At 52.7% G+C, this 21138-nt stretch overlaps 2 protein-coding genes across 6 annotated transcripts in view; one reads left to right on the forward strand and one right to left on the reverse strand.

Annotated features, from left to right (window-relative positions):
- Positions 1-21138, forward strand: part of ALK (ALK receptor tyrosine kinase) — a 775334-nt gene that overhangs the window by 743620 nt on the left and 10576 nt on the right. For both annotated transcript variants that reach the window (XM_051843042.2, XM_051843043.2), the window contains 7 exons: positions 374-560; positions 860-950; positions 1056-1120; positions 3151-3280; positions 9228-9325; positions 12309-12401; positions 14496-14597. In XM_051843042.2, coding sequence (XP_051699002.1) covers positions 374-560; positions 860-950; positions 1056-1120; positions 3151-3280; positions 9228-9325; positions 12309-12401; positions 14496-14597 — 766 coding nt within the window. The remainder of the gene's footprint in view (positions 1-373; positions 561-859; positions 951-1055; positions 1121-3150; positions 3281-9227; positions 9326-12308; positions 12402-14495; positions 14598-21138) is intronic.
- CLIP4 (CAP-Gly domain containing linker protein family member 4) overlaps positions 9646-21138 on the reverse strand; it is a 114361-nt gene continuing 102868 nt past the window's right edge. For all 4 annotated transcript variants that reach the window (XR_007918301.2, XR_011386722.1, XM_051843052.2 and 1 more), the window contains one exon: positions 9646-9880. Coding sequence is in view for 1 of the 4 variants with exons in the window: in XM_051843052.2 (XP_051699012.1) it covers positions 9856-9880 (25 nt within the window). In the remaining 3 variants the exon portion in view is untranslated. The remainder of the gene's footprint in view (positions 9881-21138) is intronic.

Consider the following 21138-nt stretch of genomic DNA (forward strand, 5'->3'; position numbering starts at 1 on the left):
TTCCCCACGCAGGGTTGGATCGGCAGGGTCTGGTGGTTTTCCCCATCCCCCCCCCTTTCCCCATCCTTTCCCAGATAGAATCCTGGCACGTCTCACCCCACCGTGGGGCTGCTTGTTGGAGGACCCCCGCTAACACGACTCTGCCCTGTCTGAGAGAATAGAATCATTTCTATCTTGATGACTTGAAGCTTTGCATTTGCCTTGAATGGTGCTTCTTCACATCCATGGCCATTTTATTCTTAACGCTAAGTGCGATGGAACAGTTCTGAGCCGAGGAGGGGAGGTGGCGATCCAGAGGGGCTTCCTGCAGGAGGCGGCCTGGGCTGGGCATCCCTGCTCTGGGCCATGTTGCAGCTCTCCCGTCTGTCCTCAGTGTACCGCCGGAAGCACCAGGAGCTGCAGGCCATGCAGATGGAACTGCAGAGCCCCGAGTACAAGCTGAGCAAGCTCCGAACCGCGACCATCATGACCGACTACAACCCCAACTACTGCTTCGCCGGCAAGACCTCCTCCATCAGCGACCTGAAGGAGGTGCCCCGGAAGAACATCACCCTCATTCGGTCAGTGCTGCTGCGTCCTGGGCGGGCGGAGAGGCTGGGTGTCGTCCCACACATGAGGCCAGCAGGGCCACCCCTGGGGTCCCCAGCCCACAGGCAGAAGGCCTGATGCTTAGGGCCCTGAGAGGTGTTTGCTCGCTTCATCACCCCTTCCATTCACGGAACTCGTGTCCACTGCAGGTGGGGGCCAAGTGTCCCTCTGGCATGTGTGTGCATCACCCACTCAGCATGGTGCTGAGCCCCAAGGGCCCCCCTCTATCCTGGTCCCCTTGCCTCTGCCTCAGCTTGTCTCCTCTGTGCAGGGGCCTGGGCCACGGCGCGTTTGGGGAGGTGTACGAAGGCCAGGTGTCCGGAATGCCCAACGACCCGAGCCCCCTGCAGGTGGCTGTGAAGGTAAGAGGGGGCTCTGTCTGGAGGCTGACCTTGGCCCGCCGGCGGTGTGGGCTGCAGCCCTCAGCCCACGGCCTCGTCCTCCTTCTCGCCCTCTCCTGTGCACAGACCCTGCCTGAGGTGTGTTCAGAACAGGACGAGCTGGATTTCCTCATGGAGGCCCTGATCATCAGGTAAAGCCGCAGAGACCCCCACCCCCCGCCTCACCCCCGCAAACAAGGCGGAGACCCTTCCAGCAGTCAGGCGTCCCCATTACATCCCCTCCTCCCCAGGGGGAGCCTCTCAAGCACTCTCCACACTTTTGTTCTAAAGATTTATTTATTTGAAGGGCAGAGTTACACAGGGAGAGGAAGAGACACACACACACACACACACACACACACACACACAGAGAGAGAGAGAGAGGTCTTCCATCTGCTGGTTCACTCCCCAAATGGCCACAATGGCCAAGGATGGGCCAGTCTGAAGCCAGCAGCCAGGAGCTTCTTCCGAGTCTCCCACATAGATGCAGCCACCTTCTGCTGCTTTCCCAGGTGTATTAACAGGGAGCTGGGTTGGAAGAGGAGCAGCTGGGATTCAAACCAGTATCCATATGGGATGCCGGTACCAAAGGGAATGTGCCTCTCTGGGGCTGGGAGGCTGCCCCTCCCTGGGTTCTCCTCAGTGGAGCCAGGGCCCCAGCTGGCCTGCACCTCTTAACTGATAGCTCCAGGGCCTGGGCTTAAGCTGGGGATCTCAGTGCCCTGACAACAGCACCCCTTCCTAGCCACCTGTTGCTCTGGAGGCCTCCAAGAGTCCCGAGGGGTTGTGCTGTGGTGGATGTGATGGGGGAGCAGTCAGGGGGGTGTGCATGGTGTGCCTGGGGTTCTGCAGCCACAGGACGACACACAGCGAGGTCAGCTCCTTGCTTAAAAATAACATGTATTTTCTGATCATGCATATAATACAAGTATTGAATGAAACATTGAACATGGAAGTCAGAGACCCAAATCTCTCCATCTCACTGCTGGGTGATAATTAACCGTTATATTTCAGTGCATGGTTCCCCTGTATTTCAATTCTCTCTGTGTGTATATATATGTATGTGTGCCATTGTGACGTTCTCTAGCCCCACAACCCCGTATGTCCTAATAGGATCACATTAAGAAGAAAACCCAAGTCGCGGGCCTTTTGCCCCAACTCAGTCTGTGCCCACAAAGGAGTCCGCAGGAGACTGCATGTGCCCTGTTCCTGGCCCTCCTTCTCACCCTGTCACCTGGCAGGTCTCACACAGCCCCTCTTGAGGGTTCCTTCAACTTCTGCCCTCAGACCTTCCTCAGAGTACTCGACCCTGGTTCCAGTACCCTGTCCATGCACCCACTCTCCTGCCCGCACCCATTCTGCTATTTTGGTCATGTGCCAGGGCAGCTTCCTACCACCTCCAACCCAGTGCCCTGCTGCCCACTGAGCCTGCCCCCCCCCACTGAGCCTGTAGCCCCCACCCACTGAGCCTGTAGCCCCCACCCACTGAGCCTGCCCCCCACCCACTGAGCCTGCCCCCCCACCCACTGAGCCTGCCCCCCCACCCACTGAGCCTGCCCCCCACCCACTGAGCCTGTCCCCACCCACTGAGCCTGTCCCCCACCCACTGAGCCTGTACCTCCCACCCACTGAGCCTGTCCCCCCACCCACTGAGCCTGTCCCCACCCACTGAGCCTGTCCCCCACCCACTGAGCCTGTACCTCCCACCCACTGAGCCTGTCCCCCCACCCACTGAGCCTGTCCCCACCCACTGAGCCTGCCCCCCGCCCACTGAGCCTGTCCTCCTGCCCACTGAGCCTGTCCCCCCACCCACTGAGCCTGTCCTCCTGCCCACTGAGCCTGTCCCCCCACCCACTGAGCCTGTCCTCCTGCCCACTGAGCCTGTCCCTGCCCACTGAGCCTGTCCTCCTGCCCACTGAGCCTGCCCCCGCCCACTGAGCCTGTCCCCCACCCACTGAGCCTGTCCTCCTGCCCACTGAGCCTGTCCCTGCCCACTGAGCCTGCTCCCCCACCCACTGAGCCTGCCCTCCTGCCCAGCTGCTCAGCAGGGAGATTCTCAGGTGCCCACATTCACAGTACGCACTGACATGAGAAGGCAGCTAAAAATGTGACTTTGCGTCCTGCTCCCAACTTAAGCTGTCCCAGACTCCACTCGGCTCAGCCACACCCCTCTGCTCTGCAGCAAATTCAACCACCAGAACATCGTGCGCTGCATCGGCGTCAGTCTTCAGGCCCTGCCCCGGTTCATCCTGCTGGAGCTCATGGCGGGAGGAGACCTCAAGTCCTTCCTGCGGGAGACCCGCCCTCGCCCGGTGAGTGGCAGCCAGCCTTGCTCCAGCGTTTGCGCCAAGGACGGGAGCAGGGGCCAGGACGAGCAGGAGGGGTGGCCTGGGACCCGAGGAGGTAGCCCCTAGGCTGCGGGATGGGGAATGGCCAGGAGAGAGTGGACAGAAGTGAGGTGTTCCCCAGCCCCAAGGAGCTTGTGTGAGGCTTGGTGCAATGCACTCATCATTCAGACTCCGTTTCCCTGGCCGCTGACTCTGCAAAGCTGAATGAAAAGGGACCTCCATGCTGGCCATGGCGCTAACTCAGGTGACACTCGGATGGCCTCCTCTCTGAAATACAAATAATGAACACTCAGACATCCCACGCTTGTGGTTTGGCTATGAAACCAAAGGGCTGAAATATTTTTAGGAAGATGCTGCATACACGTTTTGGTTAAGAGGGTAGAGCTTGGGAAGAAACCAGACCTAGAGTGGGCCCAGGAATCCCAAGAAAATCAACATGTGTTTTGCTGAAGCGCGAGGCAAGAAAGTGCAGTGCGCGCACAGGAATGAGATCTTGCAAACAGAGTCCCTGCGGCCCAGCTCCGACCGCTCTCAGCCCGCACTGACATGACCCCAGGGCCAGGGAACCCTCCTTTCCGCTGAGGGCCACTTGGATATTTATGCCATCATGTGCAGGCCACACAAAATTGTCAGCTACAAGAATTAGGCTGCTTTGAATCTACCAAATGCTGCCTGCGGTTACCTTGGCAGTGCCAGACCTAATGAATCCCGGGCCGGAAGTTCCCCACCCCTGGAAGGGATACCCACAACAGGGAGGTGGCCCACCCCTGGGAGAGCTGCAGGGGCAGGGCCCCACCCCCCAAGTCGGCTCTTCTATCTCTTGACCCTACCTGTGCCAGCCATGCACCCATGTCTCCCTGAGCCCACACCGGTAGCACCCCAGTCATCCTCCTTGCCTCCCCAGACACCCACCTGTCCCGGGTAACCCAGTCCTTCCTCAGATGCCTGGCACAGGAGGGGGTGCTTTCTCATGCCCGACAAGGGCCCCCCAGTGACCTTGTTCTAATGTGTTTGTGGTGGCAGCTTCCCGGGGGAGGGGTGAGGGGGCACATTGTTGAGCTTCCCACATGGATTCTCTGAGCCACAAAATCCAGTTTGGCAAGAGGAGGTTGGAATGTCATTCCCAGGGGACAGAGGGGGTGAATAAAGAACAGCGAGGAGGGAGCTGGCCAAGGGACAGCAGGGAGGGGGAAGCCCATGCCCCTGGGAGAAGGTGGGTAGAATTGTGCTTCCAGGTTCTGAGATGCACTGGCTCCAAAGGTGTGGAATCCGCCTGGGTCTCCTGCTGCAATCACCTGCAGACTCCCAGGGGCTACCTCCTGTGTGCAGAGTCGCAAGGGCATGGTCCTCCCTTCCCACCAGCCCTGACACCCACAGACCATAGACAAGGATCAGAGGCCCCTGGACATGGCCCCGGGTCACAGGTACGCAGACGTGGCATGGAGGACAGGTGCAGACTCGCCAAGCAGCATGGAAGCCCACACCAACCTCGTCTGCCCTAGAAATGAAATTCACGGGTACAGGTTGAAAAGACAGCTCAACCTTAGGACTTCGTCTCTTGAAGAACATCCTCTCTTAATGTCAAAATAATTTTTGCAGCTGCAACGTTAATTCAGAAGATTTGTGTCGAGAGCTTTGAGGTGCCAGGGGCAGGTGATAGCTGTCTTCCAGTACCCACCAACAATGCAGGCCATAATGACAAAAGCCACTGAGGAGTCAGTCACCTCTCTTTTAAAGGGGCCTGCACCTACTTGGAGTTGGTGCCGCCATGGGCGATGGCTCCACTGACGGTGCTCAGTGCACAGGTTGCTTCTTGGATCCTAGACACCTGCAATCTATGGGTGAGGCCATCCCGGTGGGACTAACACTCAGCTTTAAGTCCTCGGCTCTGGCTTTGACAGCACCAGTGCTGGTGCCTGGGAAAGCAGCAGAAGATGGCCCAAGTCCTTGGGCCCCTGCACCCACATGGGAGACTTTGGAAGGAGTTCCTGGCTCCTCGTCGGGAGGCAGGAGCTTCAAGGGTCCAGGGCCCTTACATCACGCCACTTTCACGATGGCTTTGGCTGCCTTCTTAGGTTTTGCGATTCCTGTCTGCAGCCTTTCCCTCTCATCTTTCCAAGCACTGGTCTACAAAATCTCCCTATTCTGTTGCTCCCCAATCAGTCTCTACCCTTGTCCCATGATCCCTCATCTCCAAATAGCTGAGGAGAAGCCGCCTCAGAAAGGGAGGGAGAGAGGGAGAGAGGGAGAGAGGGAGAGAGAGAGAGAGAGAGGGAGAGATCTCATTCCACCTTTTATGTTAGGATCATTATCTTTTAGGAACAGCCCCTCCGACGCTGGACACCACACAGGTCTGTACAAGCAGGACACCGGCCTGAGCAGGGTCCCTAGAGGAACACCAGTGCCCTACGTTGCTCCACACCCACACCCAAGAAAGACAGCGGGGGTCACCCACCCTCGGTGCCCGTGCCCACTCCCCTCTTCCTGATTCTCAGCACACGTTAGCATGGAGACTCAGGTCATTGTTGTCACAGAGAAACCTGCCTAACCAGGATGCCCACGCCTGCCTGACCTCCCACACCCATCCCACAGCCCCGCCTGGGGCACGCTGGACCCTCTCCCAGTGCCCGCAGCAGGTGTCTGTGGCCATGGCCGTGGGCAGAATATCAGGATGACAGAGGAAGCACCACACAACAGGGAAGGTGAGGGTGAAATTCTGATTCCAGGCCATTCTGTGCCCCAGAATGGGTACACATGGCACCGGGCACATGGCCAGCTCCACAGCCTCCACTGCTGTGTAAGTGTTGGCTTTGCCACAGTGTCCACACCTCATCCTATCCCCTCATACATACATCCTCCACACAAACACTGCACACACACACACACACACATACATACCGTGCACACATGCCAGGCAGACCCCACACGTAAATGCATGTACCCACACCCAGACACACCACATATATGTACCACACACTACACTCAAAAGACACACACCACACACATGCACACTGCACACATACCAGACCCCCACAGACACAAATACACCAGACATACAGATACCAAACACCCAGATGCACCACATATACACACCCCACACCACACTCAGCACACACACATACACACTGCACACATACCAGACAGCCCAGACACAGGCACCATGTGTGCCTGGCGCACTGCACACTCCACGCACACACCCCACAGCATGCACACTGCACACCTAAGGTTGCCAACTGCCCACTTCTGGGCTTGGAGCACGGGTTTTCTGTGAGTGGCCAGACAGGGAGGCCAGAGAAATGTAGCCCCGAGGGGCAGAGCCAGGACACAGAGACTCGCGGGAAGAGGACCCGGTTCTCTTGGGCAGAAGCAGAAAACAAGAAGACACTGTGACACCTTGGCAAAATGAGTGACCGCTTCCCTCAAGAATTCCTTGCTGCTGTTCCCAGACACTGGGCAGCCTCCCTCAGAGCCTTGGGAGAAACCAAACCCAGCATCCGCCTCTGAGATCCCCGCAGCCTCCCACACCACAGCCCAGCAATGGCTATGGCCCCCTTCGAAGTGTTGCCATGCTGCTTCTTGGTGAGGCCCCTGCCAGGCCCGCGAGGCTGACGGCAGCAAGCCACATGCACAGACCAAGGGGAGCTGTGGTGCCAAGAGCGGCCGAGCAGCCAGCCCCAGGCCGGGGCCGTGTGACACACGTGTGGACCCACACGTGTCAGTGCAGCCAGCCACTGCGTTGATGGGTGGTGCTGACTTCTGTTTCCCCGGCATACTGTGCAGTGTGTCCATGGACACGCCTATGAAGCTCAACTCTGACTGCATGAACCTTGCCTCCCCCCGATCCGGATTCCTCAAGACCAGTTCTGGGGACTGGTGATGTGGTGTAGCAGGTAAAGCCACCACCTGCAGTGCCGGCATCCCATATGGGCGCCGGTTCGAGTCTCAGCTGCTCCACTTCCCATCCAGCTCTCTGCTATGGCCTGGGAAAGCAGTAGAGGATGGCCCAAGTCCTTGGGTCCCTGCACCCACGTGGGAGACCCCGGAGGAAGCTCCTGGCTCCTGGCTTCAGATCAGCGCAGCTCCGGCTGATGCAATCATCTGTGGAGTGAACCAGTGGATGGTTCTCTCTCTCTCTGCCTCTCCTTCTCTCTCTGTGTAATTCTGACTTTCAAATAAATAAATAAATCTTTAAAAAAAAGACCAGTTCTGGGCAGTGCTGGCTCCCCCTGTTTCAGCTGTGTGACCTGGGGAGAGTCACTTAGTGTCTCTGAGCCCTCAGCATTTGCAGCTTTAATGTGGAGATGCTCATCTCTCACAGACCCTGGCATCACAGGGCACCACGCCATTGGAAGTGAGGTGCCGGCACGCGACACGGCCCTCCCGGAGCACTCGCCCCAGAGTGGGTGCCTGGCCTGGAGAAGCAGGACCCTTTCTGCCTCCCCAGACCCATGCCATTGCCATGAGGGGTCCGGAGCCCTGATCTCAAGCCCAGAAGGCCCCAGCAGGCTGAGCCTTGGTGACGCTGCTGTCACCTGGGGGAGTGGCTTCCCTGTGGGCAGTCAGAACGAGGGAGCCCAGATCTTGGGTCACTCGGAAGGCAGTGCACTCAAGGGTACAGAACTCTGGATTTCTTAGAAGGCACAGCAGAACAGGAAAGCCGCAGGCACCCGTCTCCTGCAGGAAGTGTGGTTAAGTCACCATCTGCTCCCCTTCCTGGGGCTGACGCCATCCCACACCACCCACAGGCGGCTGTTTGCCCGCCCAGCTGCGCTGTCTTGAAACACAACCTTTAGATAAATCCTGGTCCACAGCGCCAGTGAGCAAGCCAGCCCCTGGCACTTCCCGACCACCCAGAGTGTGCACAAGTGCCGTTCTAGCTACTGAGAAAGGGTTTCCAAAGTGCCCTGGGGACACAGGGGCTCACAGAGCAGCAGGGGGAATCCAGCGCTGCCGCACACGGGGATTCAGGGATCAAAGGAGAGCCGGAGACAGGATGAGGCCTTCGGAAGACATCACCTGGGCGCCCAGTGAGGCTGTCCCAGGAGCCAGGCCATGGGTGCCCCAGAGGTGGGCATGGCTGCTGCGTGAAAAACACCCGCTCTGACAGCCAAGTCGCTCCCCTGCCCAGCCCTCTCCAGAAGCCTGTCTTTCTCACTCACCTTCCGCTTGGATTTTCCTGGAGAAACGTGCATCTTTACAAAACCGTTCATACATTTAAAGAGGGGGGTAGAGTTACAGACAGAGAAGGAGAGACAGAGAGAAAGGTCTTCCATCTGCTAATTCACTTCCCAAATGGCTGCAATGGCCAGGAGCCAGGAGCTTCTTTTGGGTCTCCCATATGGGGGCAGGGCCCCAAACACTTGGGCCATCCTCTACTGCTTTCCCAGGCCATAGCAGAGAGCTGGATTGGAAGTGGAGCAGCCGGGACTCGAACCGGCGCCCATATGGGATGCCAGCACTGCAGGCAGAGGCTTAGCCCACTACGCCACAGGGCCACCCTAAAGAGAGGACTTGTGAAGCAACAATATTCCCGGTTGGTTTCCCCCATGGTTTGCTTATCACTTGGGGGTAGTCAGCGGCTCAGGGAGGCTGCAGTGGACGCAGGTGCAGAAGAAATCAGGGCAGGGAGCCCTGGCCCGTCCTAGATCCTGTCATTCAGGCCTTCCAGCCCTGGCTGCTTGTTCCAGTCGAAGCTCTCGTGCACGGCCGCAGTGCCCACCCCCAGAGAGCCAATCCTTGGTCTGGGTCGGGGCCCAGGTGATGTCTTTTCAGTGCCTCCAGGTGGCTGCAGCCAGGGCTGCGACCCCTGCAGGAGCAGCGCCCTCTTGTGGGCGGGCACTTGAAGCCAGGCTTTCCCACTTTGCCCTCCCTCCGAGAGCTTCCTGGCAGTGACGGCTTCTGTCTCCCCCAGAATCAGCCCTCCTCCCTGGCCATGCTGGACCTGCTGCACGTGGCTCGGGACATTGCCTGCGGCTGTCAGTATCTAGAGGAAAACCATTTCATCCACCGGTGAGTCCCCGGGGCCCTGCCCTGCCCACTGCCTTCTGTCCGCGTCCCTGCGTGGCTCAAGGGCCCAGGTCTCCCCGCAGCTGTCGGGAAAACGCAACCTTGTTTGTCCTCACTTAACTCTACCGGGGCTCCACTTGTCCCATCAGTCAAATGGGTAGGTGAGACTATGCACTGCTAGTGCTGGGCGCCTAGAAGTTGTTCTGGACGTTGAAGTCCTGGGTCACTAAGGTTCTCCCACCTAGAACACGGGACTCCCGCGTGGGAAGTTAGAGGAGTTCATACTTCCACATGTTCAGCAATAAGTAATTCGAAGACAAGGACTCTGTTAATGTATCTTCCGATCCCTGACATATAAGGAGGGCACAATAAATGTCAGATAAATTAGCGTTTCCCAGAATTTTCTTCATAATGAGTATTTTTTTCTACTTTTACACGTTGTGTCTTCCACTATATATTTGTGGTTAAGTACTGGACAAGGCGTCACATCCACCCTTGATTCTGTTCTGTCCTTGGGGATATCCGTGACTGTCTCAGCTTACATCTTGATTCCGAAACCTGAAAAGTAAAAAAAAAATAAAATAAAAAAATAAAAAAAAAATTTGTTAGGCTCTTTGCAAACTTCTTCCTAGTGATTTGCTTCTAATTTAGTAATAAATAATAGCTTGCAGAGCTCACCCTCATTTTTTAACCTGTGTCTTCAAACAGTGTAAGGCATGTTCATGATAATTAGCAGTACAGAGTAGAAAACGAGAGATGCCAAATGACGTTAGAAACGGCAAGTCTGTGAGTGCACAGCAAGCCACACGCTCTCCCTAATAAAAATGCAGAAAGGCAATCAGGAAGTATGCTGGCCATAGTGCAAGCCCCTCTAGTCCCCTCCCGCTGTCCCGGCCCTGCCCTGCCCGGCCCTGGAGAGCCACAGTCACCCATACACAGCCCCTCACCAGAGCCATGCGCTCCCACTCTCTGTCATTCCATCTGTCTCCTTTGAACAGGGCTTACTGCCGCCTCAAGAATTACGCAACACGCCACAGTTCGTGGTGTGTTCTGTGATACGACATTTACTTTCTTGCCATTAAATTCAGGATGACTTTTTTCAACAACCACTCCATACCTAAAGGCCTTTCTGGAGCCATAAATACTGTTCCTGGCCTGCTACAGTCTATTTCTCTTGAGAATTAATGACTATGTATGCAACTGTTTTTCTTCATTTTAATGTCATACATTTTATGGTTTTTTTTAAGATTTATTTATTTATGCGAGAGGCAGAGTTACAGAGAGAGAGAGACATAGAGAGATCTTCCATCCCTGGTTCACTCCCTAGATGGCCACAACAGCCAGAGCTGGGCTGATCCAAAGCCAGGAGCCAGGAGCTTTTTCTGGAACCCCCACGTAGGTGCAGGGGCCCAAGGACCCAGGCCATCCTCCCAGGCACATTAGCAGGAAGCCAGATAGGAAGTGGAGCAGCCAGGACTTGAACTGGTGCCCGTATAGGATGCCGGTACTGCAGACTGGGGCGTGACCTACTACGCCAGAGCACCAGCCCCCATTTTTGTGCTTTCTTTGAAGCATTTTATGCACCACTGCCCCTCAAAATTCAACTTAAACCTCTGGATCAGGTCAGTGGCTCTAATCACATCTGAGCCTGCTGTTCTGGAACTTCAAGCCACGATCCCCAGTCTTGTGCTTTTTTATTTTTTTAATATTAGCCAGTTGTGTATTCTGCAAAATCTGTCTCAGCCAAGGCTCAGAACCTTAATGACACTAGCTGCAAATGTGAAAACACCACCGGTGCTCCCTCGGTGCTTGTTTTTCTGCACAAGACTGGAGTGTGGCTAGAGACCTGCCCCAGGCTCCCGCCGCGGCCTCCAGCCCCACATGCATGTCAGTGGGTGAGCAGCGGAGGGGTCGTGAGAAGCTGTAGATCTTGCCTCCCAGGCACAGGGTGCCTGCAGCCTCACAGCACAGAAAACAGCTGTATAGCCGGAAAGCAGCGACTCTTCAGCCATGCACCATAGCACAAGGTTTAACAAGGCAATTTCTTAAAAAGCAAACAAATGAAAAAAGACAGCTAAAAGTATTGGGGAATATCTTAACCGACTTCAATTTGTTGTCATGGAAGCCATATGGTTCTAGAACATTCCTTCAAACAGCTGGCAGAAACCAGTCAGTAGTCTATTCAGGGCAGGAGCTGGGTGGGCATATGGCCTAGCAGTGAAGATGCTGGTTAAGACACCCACGTCAGAGTGCGTGCATTGGAGTCTCAGTTCCACTCCCAATTCCAGCTCCTGCTAATGAAGACTCCAGGAGACGCAGTGATGGCTCAAGGATTCGGGTCCCTGCCACCCACACAGGAGTCCTGCATTGAGTTCCCAGCTCCTGGCTTCCTGGCTTCAGCCTGGCCAACCCTGGCTCTGCTGTGGGCCCTTGGGAAATAAACCAATGGATGAGGGAGTTTTCTCTCTCTCTCTCTCTCTCTCTCTCTCCCTCCCCTCTTCTGGAATAATTTCTAATTTTTTAAAACAACAGCCAAAACTCAAACTATATTTCTTATGCCCTTCCTTGTATTAGATCTGCTTTTGCCTTAATTTTTTAACAAAATAGGATGATAATAGCTCCCTGTTTCTTATAGAGTTGTTGTGAGAATTAGATTTGACGCACTTAGAACAATGCTTAGTACATAGTAAAAAAAAAAAAAAGCCAATAAATTCTAGTTGCTATTATAGTCATTTTCACTATTACTGTCTCATTAAGCATTGTCAATCATTTCCCCTAATCCTTTTCCATTTTCCTGATAGGTCTGAGGTCTAGAATTGGCATAGCTATTTCATACTAAAGTATAATGTAACAGAAGAAATATCAAGTAGAAGAGGGACCTATGTGAACTTCAGATTGGAAGTGAAATTCCTACTGATGGATGTTATGCCTTTCTCTTCCCAGGACAAGATTAGCAAATGCAATCTCTCATTTTTTCTCTCCCTAGGGACATTGCTGCCAGGAACTGCCTCTTGACCTGTCCAGGCACGGGAAGAGTGGCCAAGATCGGAGACTTTGGAATGGCCCGAGACATCTACAGGTGAGGCTGCTATTGCCCATGGAAGCCCATCTCCCAGCCTCATCCCCTCGAGTGAATGGGATGTGGCCACTCCATGAACCTTACGAACCTTATCGCTCCTGGCCCCTTACCAGCTTTCAACCTGGAATTCCATTCAGTTCACTTCAGAATATGGGGAGCCTTAATTAGTTCCCCTGCCTGAAGGTCTGTCTACTTCTAGGATCACACTGCCCGCAATAATCGACACCAAGTTCTTAATTAGGGCGTCTTTCTGGTTCCAATGCGCTCATCCTGCCATATTCTGAGACTCTAAATAATTTGGACCCTTGAAATGGAAAAAGCTTTGAAATAAATGTTAACTTCCTCAACCCCTGTCCTCAATAGGCAGAAATTCTTGGCAGACGGCCATAGCTTCCATGAGCCGAGGCATGAGCACCCCAGAACCGAGTGGACAGTGGGCTCAGCTCATGGGTCTGCCTTGTCCACAGCAGGAAGCATGCGAGGGCATCTCAGGACCCGTAGGTACTTAGCTCTGCCTCATTTCTTTTTCCCTGTCATATTCTTAGGGATATATTTAAAATAAAAAGTTTAATTTTTTTAAAAAAAGCTTCCCTTATACTTTCTCTCACACTGCTCTTCCCAGTGCCCAATTTCATCTTTTTCTAAGTATTTCCAACAGGGACCTGCTATGTGAGCTGAGCGTGTCACTCCTCGGCATGGTCCCTAGTGACCCCTTCCCTAGCCCCCAGGGGTAGAGTGAGGAGAGATGGTTAGGGAGAGCTCTAACTCTGGAGAATCCGTGAGATTGATGCAGGCACCTTGAAGGCTATGTCAGAACTGGTGACAGTCTCCAGAGGAACATTGCCATCGGGTAGCAGCACCTGGAAGACTGAGTTAGGGACCAGCCTCCTGGAGTTGTCTACCGCTGCTGCTGTCACCATAACTCCTTGTGCTGCACTTGACCCTCTGCTGCCCAGGTCCCAGCCGTCCTCACCCTCCATTCTCAGAATCCCTCAGACCGCCTCTGATTTAAGGTGCACGAGCCACAACATGACTTACAGAGCCCCTTCCTGCCTAGCCTCAGCTCTGACAGCACCCCAGTGCTAGGCTTCAGCCCCCATAGCATACCTATGGCCCCACACTGTTCCCCACACACCCAGCCAACCTCAGGGCTCAGCAGGAGTCTTCTGAGAGAGCTCCTTGGTCACTCAGCCCCATCATGCCCCTCTGTGGAGTTTCCCCCGCCTCCCAGCCCTGCCTCGCATGGAGGGAGTCAGTTCTTTCTATGCATTACTGAGCTGTGTACAGTCCCATGCTATTGCCAGTGCTCATCTGTGCTCCAACCGCAGGTGTGTTTCCTCCACCGAACTGCATCCTGGGAGACGGAGACCCTGACTTATTTATGTCCTCGGCACATGGCAGAGTACCTGATCCATACTAAATACTCAGTACCTATTTATTGAAGTAATTAGTTAATGTAGGTGGCTGGCGGGGAGCTGACTCCGGTAACACATCCAGACGGGAGAATACGGGGCGAGGCATGGCGTTCCCTTAAAAGGCAGCTGAGTTCATTTATGAGTTTCTATCAGCACCGTCACTAATGCAGTTCACTGTGTGTCAGGGGAGGCAGCTTCCCACAGCTGTCTGGATGATTTGCTGAGTGCCTGCATGGAACTGAAGACCACACGAGCGCCACAGAGGCTCCAAAGTGACTAAGACATGAGCCCGGCTCTCCATGTCCCCATTGTGGATCTTGTGTCCCTGCAGGTCCCCGGCAACACTGTACGCAGAAGGCTGGAGTGATGTTATTCATGGGGAGTTACAATGAAGCAAACCCCAGCTGGGAGATCTGAGCCTCTGCTGGCGGGTGTCTTAGTCATCGCACAGATCTTTCTCTTCATGCCTCCAGCGGGCTGTGTTGTCTCCCATTAAATTACACCGAAGTTCTTAACCACAGGATCTGTCCTCCCCCCGCCCCGCTTGCCTCCTGAGCCACGGGGGACCCGTCTGCCCTTTCATGGAAGACTTTGCTGTCGCTGCTTTCACAAGTGTCCCACGGGCTTCTGCTTCGTGCCACCCCCAGGTCCAAGCTTGGTTTCCTCTTCTTCCCCACAGAGCGAGCTACTACAGGAAGGGAGGCTGTGCAATGCTGCCAGTTAAGTGGATGCCCCCGGAGGCCTTCATGGAGGGAATATTTACCTCCAAAACAGACACGTGGTAAGGCCCTCTGCTGCCCTCCTCAGGCAGCTCTGTGGACTTGACTGCTTCTGAGCCAGGTGACCCACACTCGCTGCAGGGAGAGCCTGGGCTGGGAGGGAGGGAGACGCGAAGAATCAGATCCCTCCCCATGGCGGTTCTCAAGCGTTGGCGAGCAGCGGAATGGTCAGCAAGGCTTCTTAAAACACAGATCGTCAGACCCCGCCCGAGGGTCCATGATCCAGAGGCCCCAGGGTCCAGCCGAGAAGTCGCATTTCTGCAAGGTTCCCCAGTAATGCTGACATTGCTGTGTGGGGGACCACACACTGAGAGGCACGTATCAGCACGTGTCATTTTAAACAGCAGATTGAATGTATGCTCCCTTACATGCACGCACACACGCGTGCACACATGTCAATATAGGCATCCTTCATTGCATTCAACTCCACAAGGACAAAGAGACAGCACTGGCAAAGTCTGGGAGATGAGAAGGTGTGTGGCTAAGTGGCCCCTTAGGGGGAGAGAAGGTTGCTGTCTGCATCAACAGCCGAGGCCCAGGAGCAGGCTGTTCCCTCTGCCTGAGAGCCCAAGGCCCAGGAGGTGCAGGCGTCATCGGTGCAGCCAGCTGGGCTCAGCTGAAGATCTCAGGAAGTCACAGAGTAGTCCCACCCTGGGCCTGGCCCCACGGAACTGTCGGCTGTCTCTCCGCCGGGGTCTAGACCGGGGTCTCCTCTCTAAAGACACCCAACTAAAGCCACTCTGGTCTTGGGGACAGAGACCCCACCAAGCGTGAGCTGCTGTGCTACAAGCAGGGGTTATTTTTTAAAGCCTACCTCCTTAAGACTGTATGGGGGATCAGCACTGTGGTGCACCGGGTTAGAGCCCTGGCTTGCAGTCCCAGCATCCCATGGGGACGCCAGTTCAAGTCCTGGCTGCTCCACTTCCAATCTACCTCTCTGCTGTGGCCTGGGAAAGCAGTAGAAGATGGTGCCAGTCCTTGGGCCCCTGTACCCACATGGGAGACCCAGAAGAAGCTCCTAGCCCCTGGCTTTGGATCAGCTCAGCTCTGACCATTGTGGTCATTTGGAGAGTGAACCAGCAGATGGAAGACCTCTCTCTCTCTCTGGCTCTACTTCTCTCTGTAACTCTTGTCTTTCAAATAAATAAAATAAATCTTAAAAAAAAAAAAAAAAGACTGCATGGTCCCCCTGTCCCTCCAGCACCAAGAACCCTGGCAGTCAGGCAAGAGATTTGAGAATCCCTCTCCTGGAGGAACTGATCAATGAAGAATAAAACAGAACATGTGGGATTTCCCAGGATATGGGCTAGATAATGCCTCCCCCCCAAAATAAAACTACTAGATCTAAACCCAGAAGCTGATAAGTGTTATCTTATAAGAAAAAAGTAAAAAGGTCTTTGCAGGTGTAGTTAAGTTGAGGATGTGAAGGTAGGGGGCCATCCTGGATTCTCTGGGTGGGCCTTGAATGCCATCACACGTGTGCCTGCAAGGGGGAGGGAGCAGGAGATTTCCCATGAAGAGGAGGCAGAGATCGGAGCGATACAGCCACCAGCCAAGGGATTCCAGCAGCCACTAGAAGCTGGAAGCAGCAAGGAAAAAAACTCTCACCTCCAGAATCTTTTAAGCCCCCAGGTGTGTGGTAATTTGTCACAGCAGCCATGGAAAATGCGTGCAATGAAACAATCAGGTTAGCTGACCACCAGCCAGCAAAGCTCACTTACGCTGAGCTTCCTGTGGCTTTTTCATGTCCCAGTCCTAATGTGTGAACAAACCACCAAGAAGCAACACACATTTGAGAAGAGATTCTGAGCTGAAGAAAACAAACATACGGAAAAGAACTTGGAAGAAGAAAAATGTGGATCGCTTATGAAAACTTTTTTCTAACTGTGATAACGGAGCAGGTGTTTGGCACAGCACTGATTGTGGGTTGAGTCCCGGCTCCCCCTGTCTGACCTGGCTTCCTGCTAATGTGCAGCATGGAAGGCGACAGGTGAGGGCTCAAGTGCTCGGATCCCCATCACCCGCGTGAGACCCAGGCTGAGTCCAGCCTCCTGGCTCTGACCCGGCCCAGCACTAGCTTTTGTGGGCTTTGGGAAGTGAACCAGCAGATGAAATTCGCAGCCTCTCTCTCTCTCTTTCATCTTTCTTCCTTTCAAATAAAAGTAAGCCAATAAAAATTAAAAGAAAAATTAAAGACTAGACTATCCCCAGAAAGGTAAGAAAATCTATTGCAACCATAATGAAGAACAATGGGTTATTTAAACAAAAGGCTTTTAGCTGGGAAAAAAAAGGCTCACAGAAATAAAAATATGATAGCAGCCCTCAAGGAGACAGAGCGTAACCCCCAAAGCACACGTGGGCTCATGTGGCAACTCCCTTCCAAAGAGCCAAACATGGGGAGACGAGGAAAGAGAAACTTGACAATGGAGAAAGCTGACAAGCAAGACCTCAGCCAGGGGACCAAGGTCAACTCAGGCTGACAGCCTGCACCCTTTCGATGCTGTGATTAAAGAGCACTTTGCCTCCCAGAGCTCCACAACCCCAACCTAACCATGAGAGGAATGGACACATCCCAACCCAGGAATATTCTGTAAAATCCCTGACCGGCCCTCCTCACACCCGCCAGGGTCATCAAAAACGGGAGAAGTCTGAGCAGTTGTCACAGACAGGAGGAGTCTCAGGAAACAGGACAAGTCAGTACGTTGGGAGATTCTAATGGGATTATGGAATAGAAAAGAAAAATCAGTAAAAACTAAGGATGTCTGAGTAAAGAATGGCTTTCTAGCTAATAATGCCTAGTGTTGGGGCATTAATTGTAGCAAATGCACCATAGCAATGTGATGCTAAAAATAGCAGGAACCGAGTGTGGGGTGTACGGGAACTCCTCCTGCCCAGTTCCTCCAATTTTTTTTTTGTTATATGTGATGACAGAAATGTAAAAGGAATAGAAAGGCTTGAGTATAGGGGTAAATAAATCTTCAAGAACATAAAGCAACTCTAAGGAGATGGGCTATATGGGAAAGGTGGGAAAATTAAGGTGATTAGACCAATAGATCTAATTAGGTGACAAAATACGAGTCCTTGGAGGAAAGAAGAGAGGAGATGAAGAGGATGCAAGTCTGAAAATTTCAGGATTTCCCAGAACAGGACATAAATCTGCAGGATGAAAGCCTCCAAGTGCCAAGCACCAAGGACAAAAAGAGCCACGCAGGAGCACATCACCAGGAAATTTCACACCACTGGCAACGTTCCTCAAGCTTCCAAGGAGGAAACGCAAATAATAAATAGTAAGAAAATAAAATAATCAATCTCCAAAAGTGGTCAGAGAGAAAAGACAGGGAATCCAGACCACACGGAATATGTTATTTTTTAAAAAGATTTATTCATTTGAAAGGCAGAGTTAGAGAGAGGCAGAGAGAGAGTCTTCTACCCACTGGTTCACTCCCCAAATGGCCGCAACAGCAGGAGCTGAGCTGATCTGAAGCCAGGTGCCAGGAGCCTCCTCAGATCTCCCATGTGGGTGCAGGGGCCCAAGGACTTGGACCATCTTCTGCTTTCCCAGGCAGGCACATTAGCTGAGAGCTGGATTGGAAGTGGAGCAGCCAGGACTTGAACCGGCACCCATAGGGGATGCCGGAACTGCAGGCTTTACCCACTACGCCACAGCGCCAGCCCTGGAATGTGTTAACAGCAACACAGGAGACACAAGGAGATGACAGGTGCCTGTGCTCTAAGCAGAAAGCCTGAGGATTGCGTCCTGAGCAGCACAGCCACCTGCTGGAGCCTCTTTCTGGGCCCCATCCATGTGAGCAAGAGCCACTGTTGCTGGCGAGCCAATGAGACGTGGCTTAATCCAGCCCAGTGGATCATAAGTGTGATCTGTGGGCAGCAGCTGCAGCCACTCTGCAGTTCTCAGCCCCACCTCGGGCCTGAACAGACACCACAGTGGTTTGCTGTAATCCGCCCTCCAGATGGCTCAGGGCTGCGCCAGCACCCTAACCCAGCAGGCGGGGAGCAGTGGAACAATGGCGTCATTGTTCTAAACACACCTGGAGCCATCAGCTCTGCTTTGAAGGATCTACACTAGAGAGAGGCTGATGCAGACCCAGGTGGGCAAGGATGTTCATCGGCAACACCTTACAGTCGAGAAAAAGCGAAACCAGCCTATCCTGCAAGTAAGGGATGAGAAAACATACTTTGATTTAGTTTTAGCATAGGAAACAAACAGTGTAAAAATACACTAGGCCTACATGTATCAACTTGGATAAATCTCAAAAAAAAATATTAAGGGGCAGGTGCTGTGGCATAGTGGGTAAAGCTGCCAACTGCAGTGCTGGCATCCCATGGAGTGCCCATTCAAGTCCTAGCTGCTACTCTTCCGATCCAGCTCTTTGCTTTGGCCTGGGAAAGCAGTAGAGGATGGTCCAAGCCCTTGGGCTCCTGCATCTACATGGAAGACTTGGAGGAAGCTTCTGGCTCGTGGCTTCAGATCAGCTCATGTCTGGCCATTGAGGCCATTTGTGGAGTAAACCGTGGATGGAAGACTTTCTCTCTCTCTCTCTCTTTCTCTCTTTCTGCCTCTGCCTCTCTAACTCTGACTTTCAAATAAAATAAAATAAATCTAAAAAAATTTAAGTGGGAAAAAAGCAAGTTACAGAAAGGAGTATGGTATCATTTATGTATAATTTTACATTATCAAAAATAAGTATATATAGATTCATTATTGCTTTTTATGCTTTCATGTATTATCTTAAAATGTGAAAACACACGAACAAAAACATATTCTAATTTCAATGGAGAGGAGAAGAGGAGGGAGGCGTGGCGGTAGAGCTCATGCATCTATTTTATTTCCTCAAAAACAAAGGGAGGGGCTGGTGCTGTGTGGCACAGCAGGTTAAGCTGCTGCTTGTGATGCCAGCACCCCTGGGAATCCTGGTTTGAGTCCCAGCTGCTCTGGGATTGGGCTTCCAATCCAGCTTCCAGCTCATGCCCCTGGGAGAGCAGTGGATGATAGCCCAAATACATGGGCCCTTGCCGCCCACGTGAGAAATCCAGATGGAGTTCTAGGCTCCTGGCTTCAGCCTGGCTGTTGTGGTCACGGGGTTAGTAAGCCAGAAGAGGAGGATGGCTTTCTGCTGGCCCTCCCTCTCTGTTAACTTGCCTTTCAAATAAATAAAATAAATCGTTTTTTTTTTTTTTTTAAGTTGGGGAGGGGGCAGTTCTGATTAAATGAAGCAAGGTAGTAACACCTGGATTCTCTCCAAAGACAGGGACGGTATGTGCCAGGCAATTTATAGGTAGCAAAATCGGCTGTGTTCCGGCCTGTGTTGGGTTAGTTAGGTAATCGCCATGTCTTCAGCCTCGTCACTGAGAAGTATGGAAAATGCCTGTGCCCAGTTCCCCTCACAAGATGCTCAGCATGAAAGTCCTCGTGTTCTAGAAGATGGGGAAGCTGCAAGTCCTCTGCGAGTTGTGTCGTGGCTTCTGCCAACATGGGACAACCACAGCCAGGCACCAAAACAAAGACGGTCGCCTCTGGTGAAAAACGAACCAGTACACTAAGGGTTCAGCATTCAGGTTTCCTTCACATGCCAAGGGAGATTGTTTGGGTACATGATGAAAATCATCCTGAAGTTCAGTTACAGCAAACTGAATGGCAGGTTAAGCTGCCGCTTGGGACGTCCACATGTCACAAGGAACCTGGGTTTGGGTCCCAGCTCTGCTTCTGATCCAGCTTCCTGCTAAGGCACACCTTGGGAGACAGAAGGTGATGACTCGAGTACTTGGGTCCCTGCCACCCATGTGGGGGACCCAGACTGAGGTCTGGGCCCCTGACTTCCACCTGAACCAGCCCTGGCTATTGCAGACATTTGTGGAGTAAACCAACAATTGGAGATGTTTCTCTCTCTCTCTCTCTCTCTCTCTCTCTCTCTCTCTCTCTCCTGTTCTCTGTCTTCTAAATAAATAATAAAAATTTTAAAAAGCAAATAAAAGTGAGAAATCAAATTTATTTTTAAAAGAAGAATAAGAGAAAATATACTACCAGATATTAAGACAAATTTTAAACAGAATGGTATGAGTTTAAGAGGCAGACAGAAAATAGACCCATTTTGAATCATAAATCAATAGGTAAGTGGAAAACTATTCTATGAATAATGTTGCAAGAAGAATTGTTCAAAAAATCAAGTCAGTTTAGATCCTTACCTCACACTATATACAAAATTAAATTCCAAGTGAATTTGAGAGATGAGAAAAACATAACTAGAAGAAATAGCAAATATTTGTCTAATCTTTGGTTAAGGCAAGATGGCATAGCTATAAAATAAATGGAGGAAATCATAATTTTTAAAAAAATAGATTTCACTTTAAAATTTTTTAAAGATTTATTATTCGAAAGTCAGAGCTACACAGAGAGGAGAGGCAGAGAGAGAGAGAGAGAGAGGTCTTCCATCTGCTGGTTCACTCCCCAGATGGCTGCAACAGCCGGAGCTGCGCTGATCCGAAGCCAGGAGCCAGGAGCTTCTTTTCCAGGTCTCCCTGGCA

This window comes from Oryctolagus cuniculus, chromosome 2 (genome assembly GCF_964237555.1).
Source record: "Oryctolagus cuniculus chromosome 2, mOryCun1.1, whole genome shotgun sequence".
Lineage (NCBI taxonomy): Eukaryota > Metazoa > Chordata > Mammalia > Lagomorpha > Leporidae > Oryctolagus > Oryctolagus cuniculus.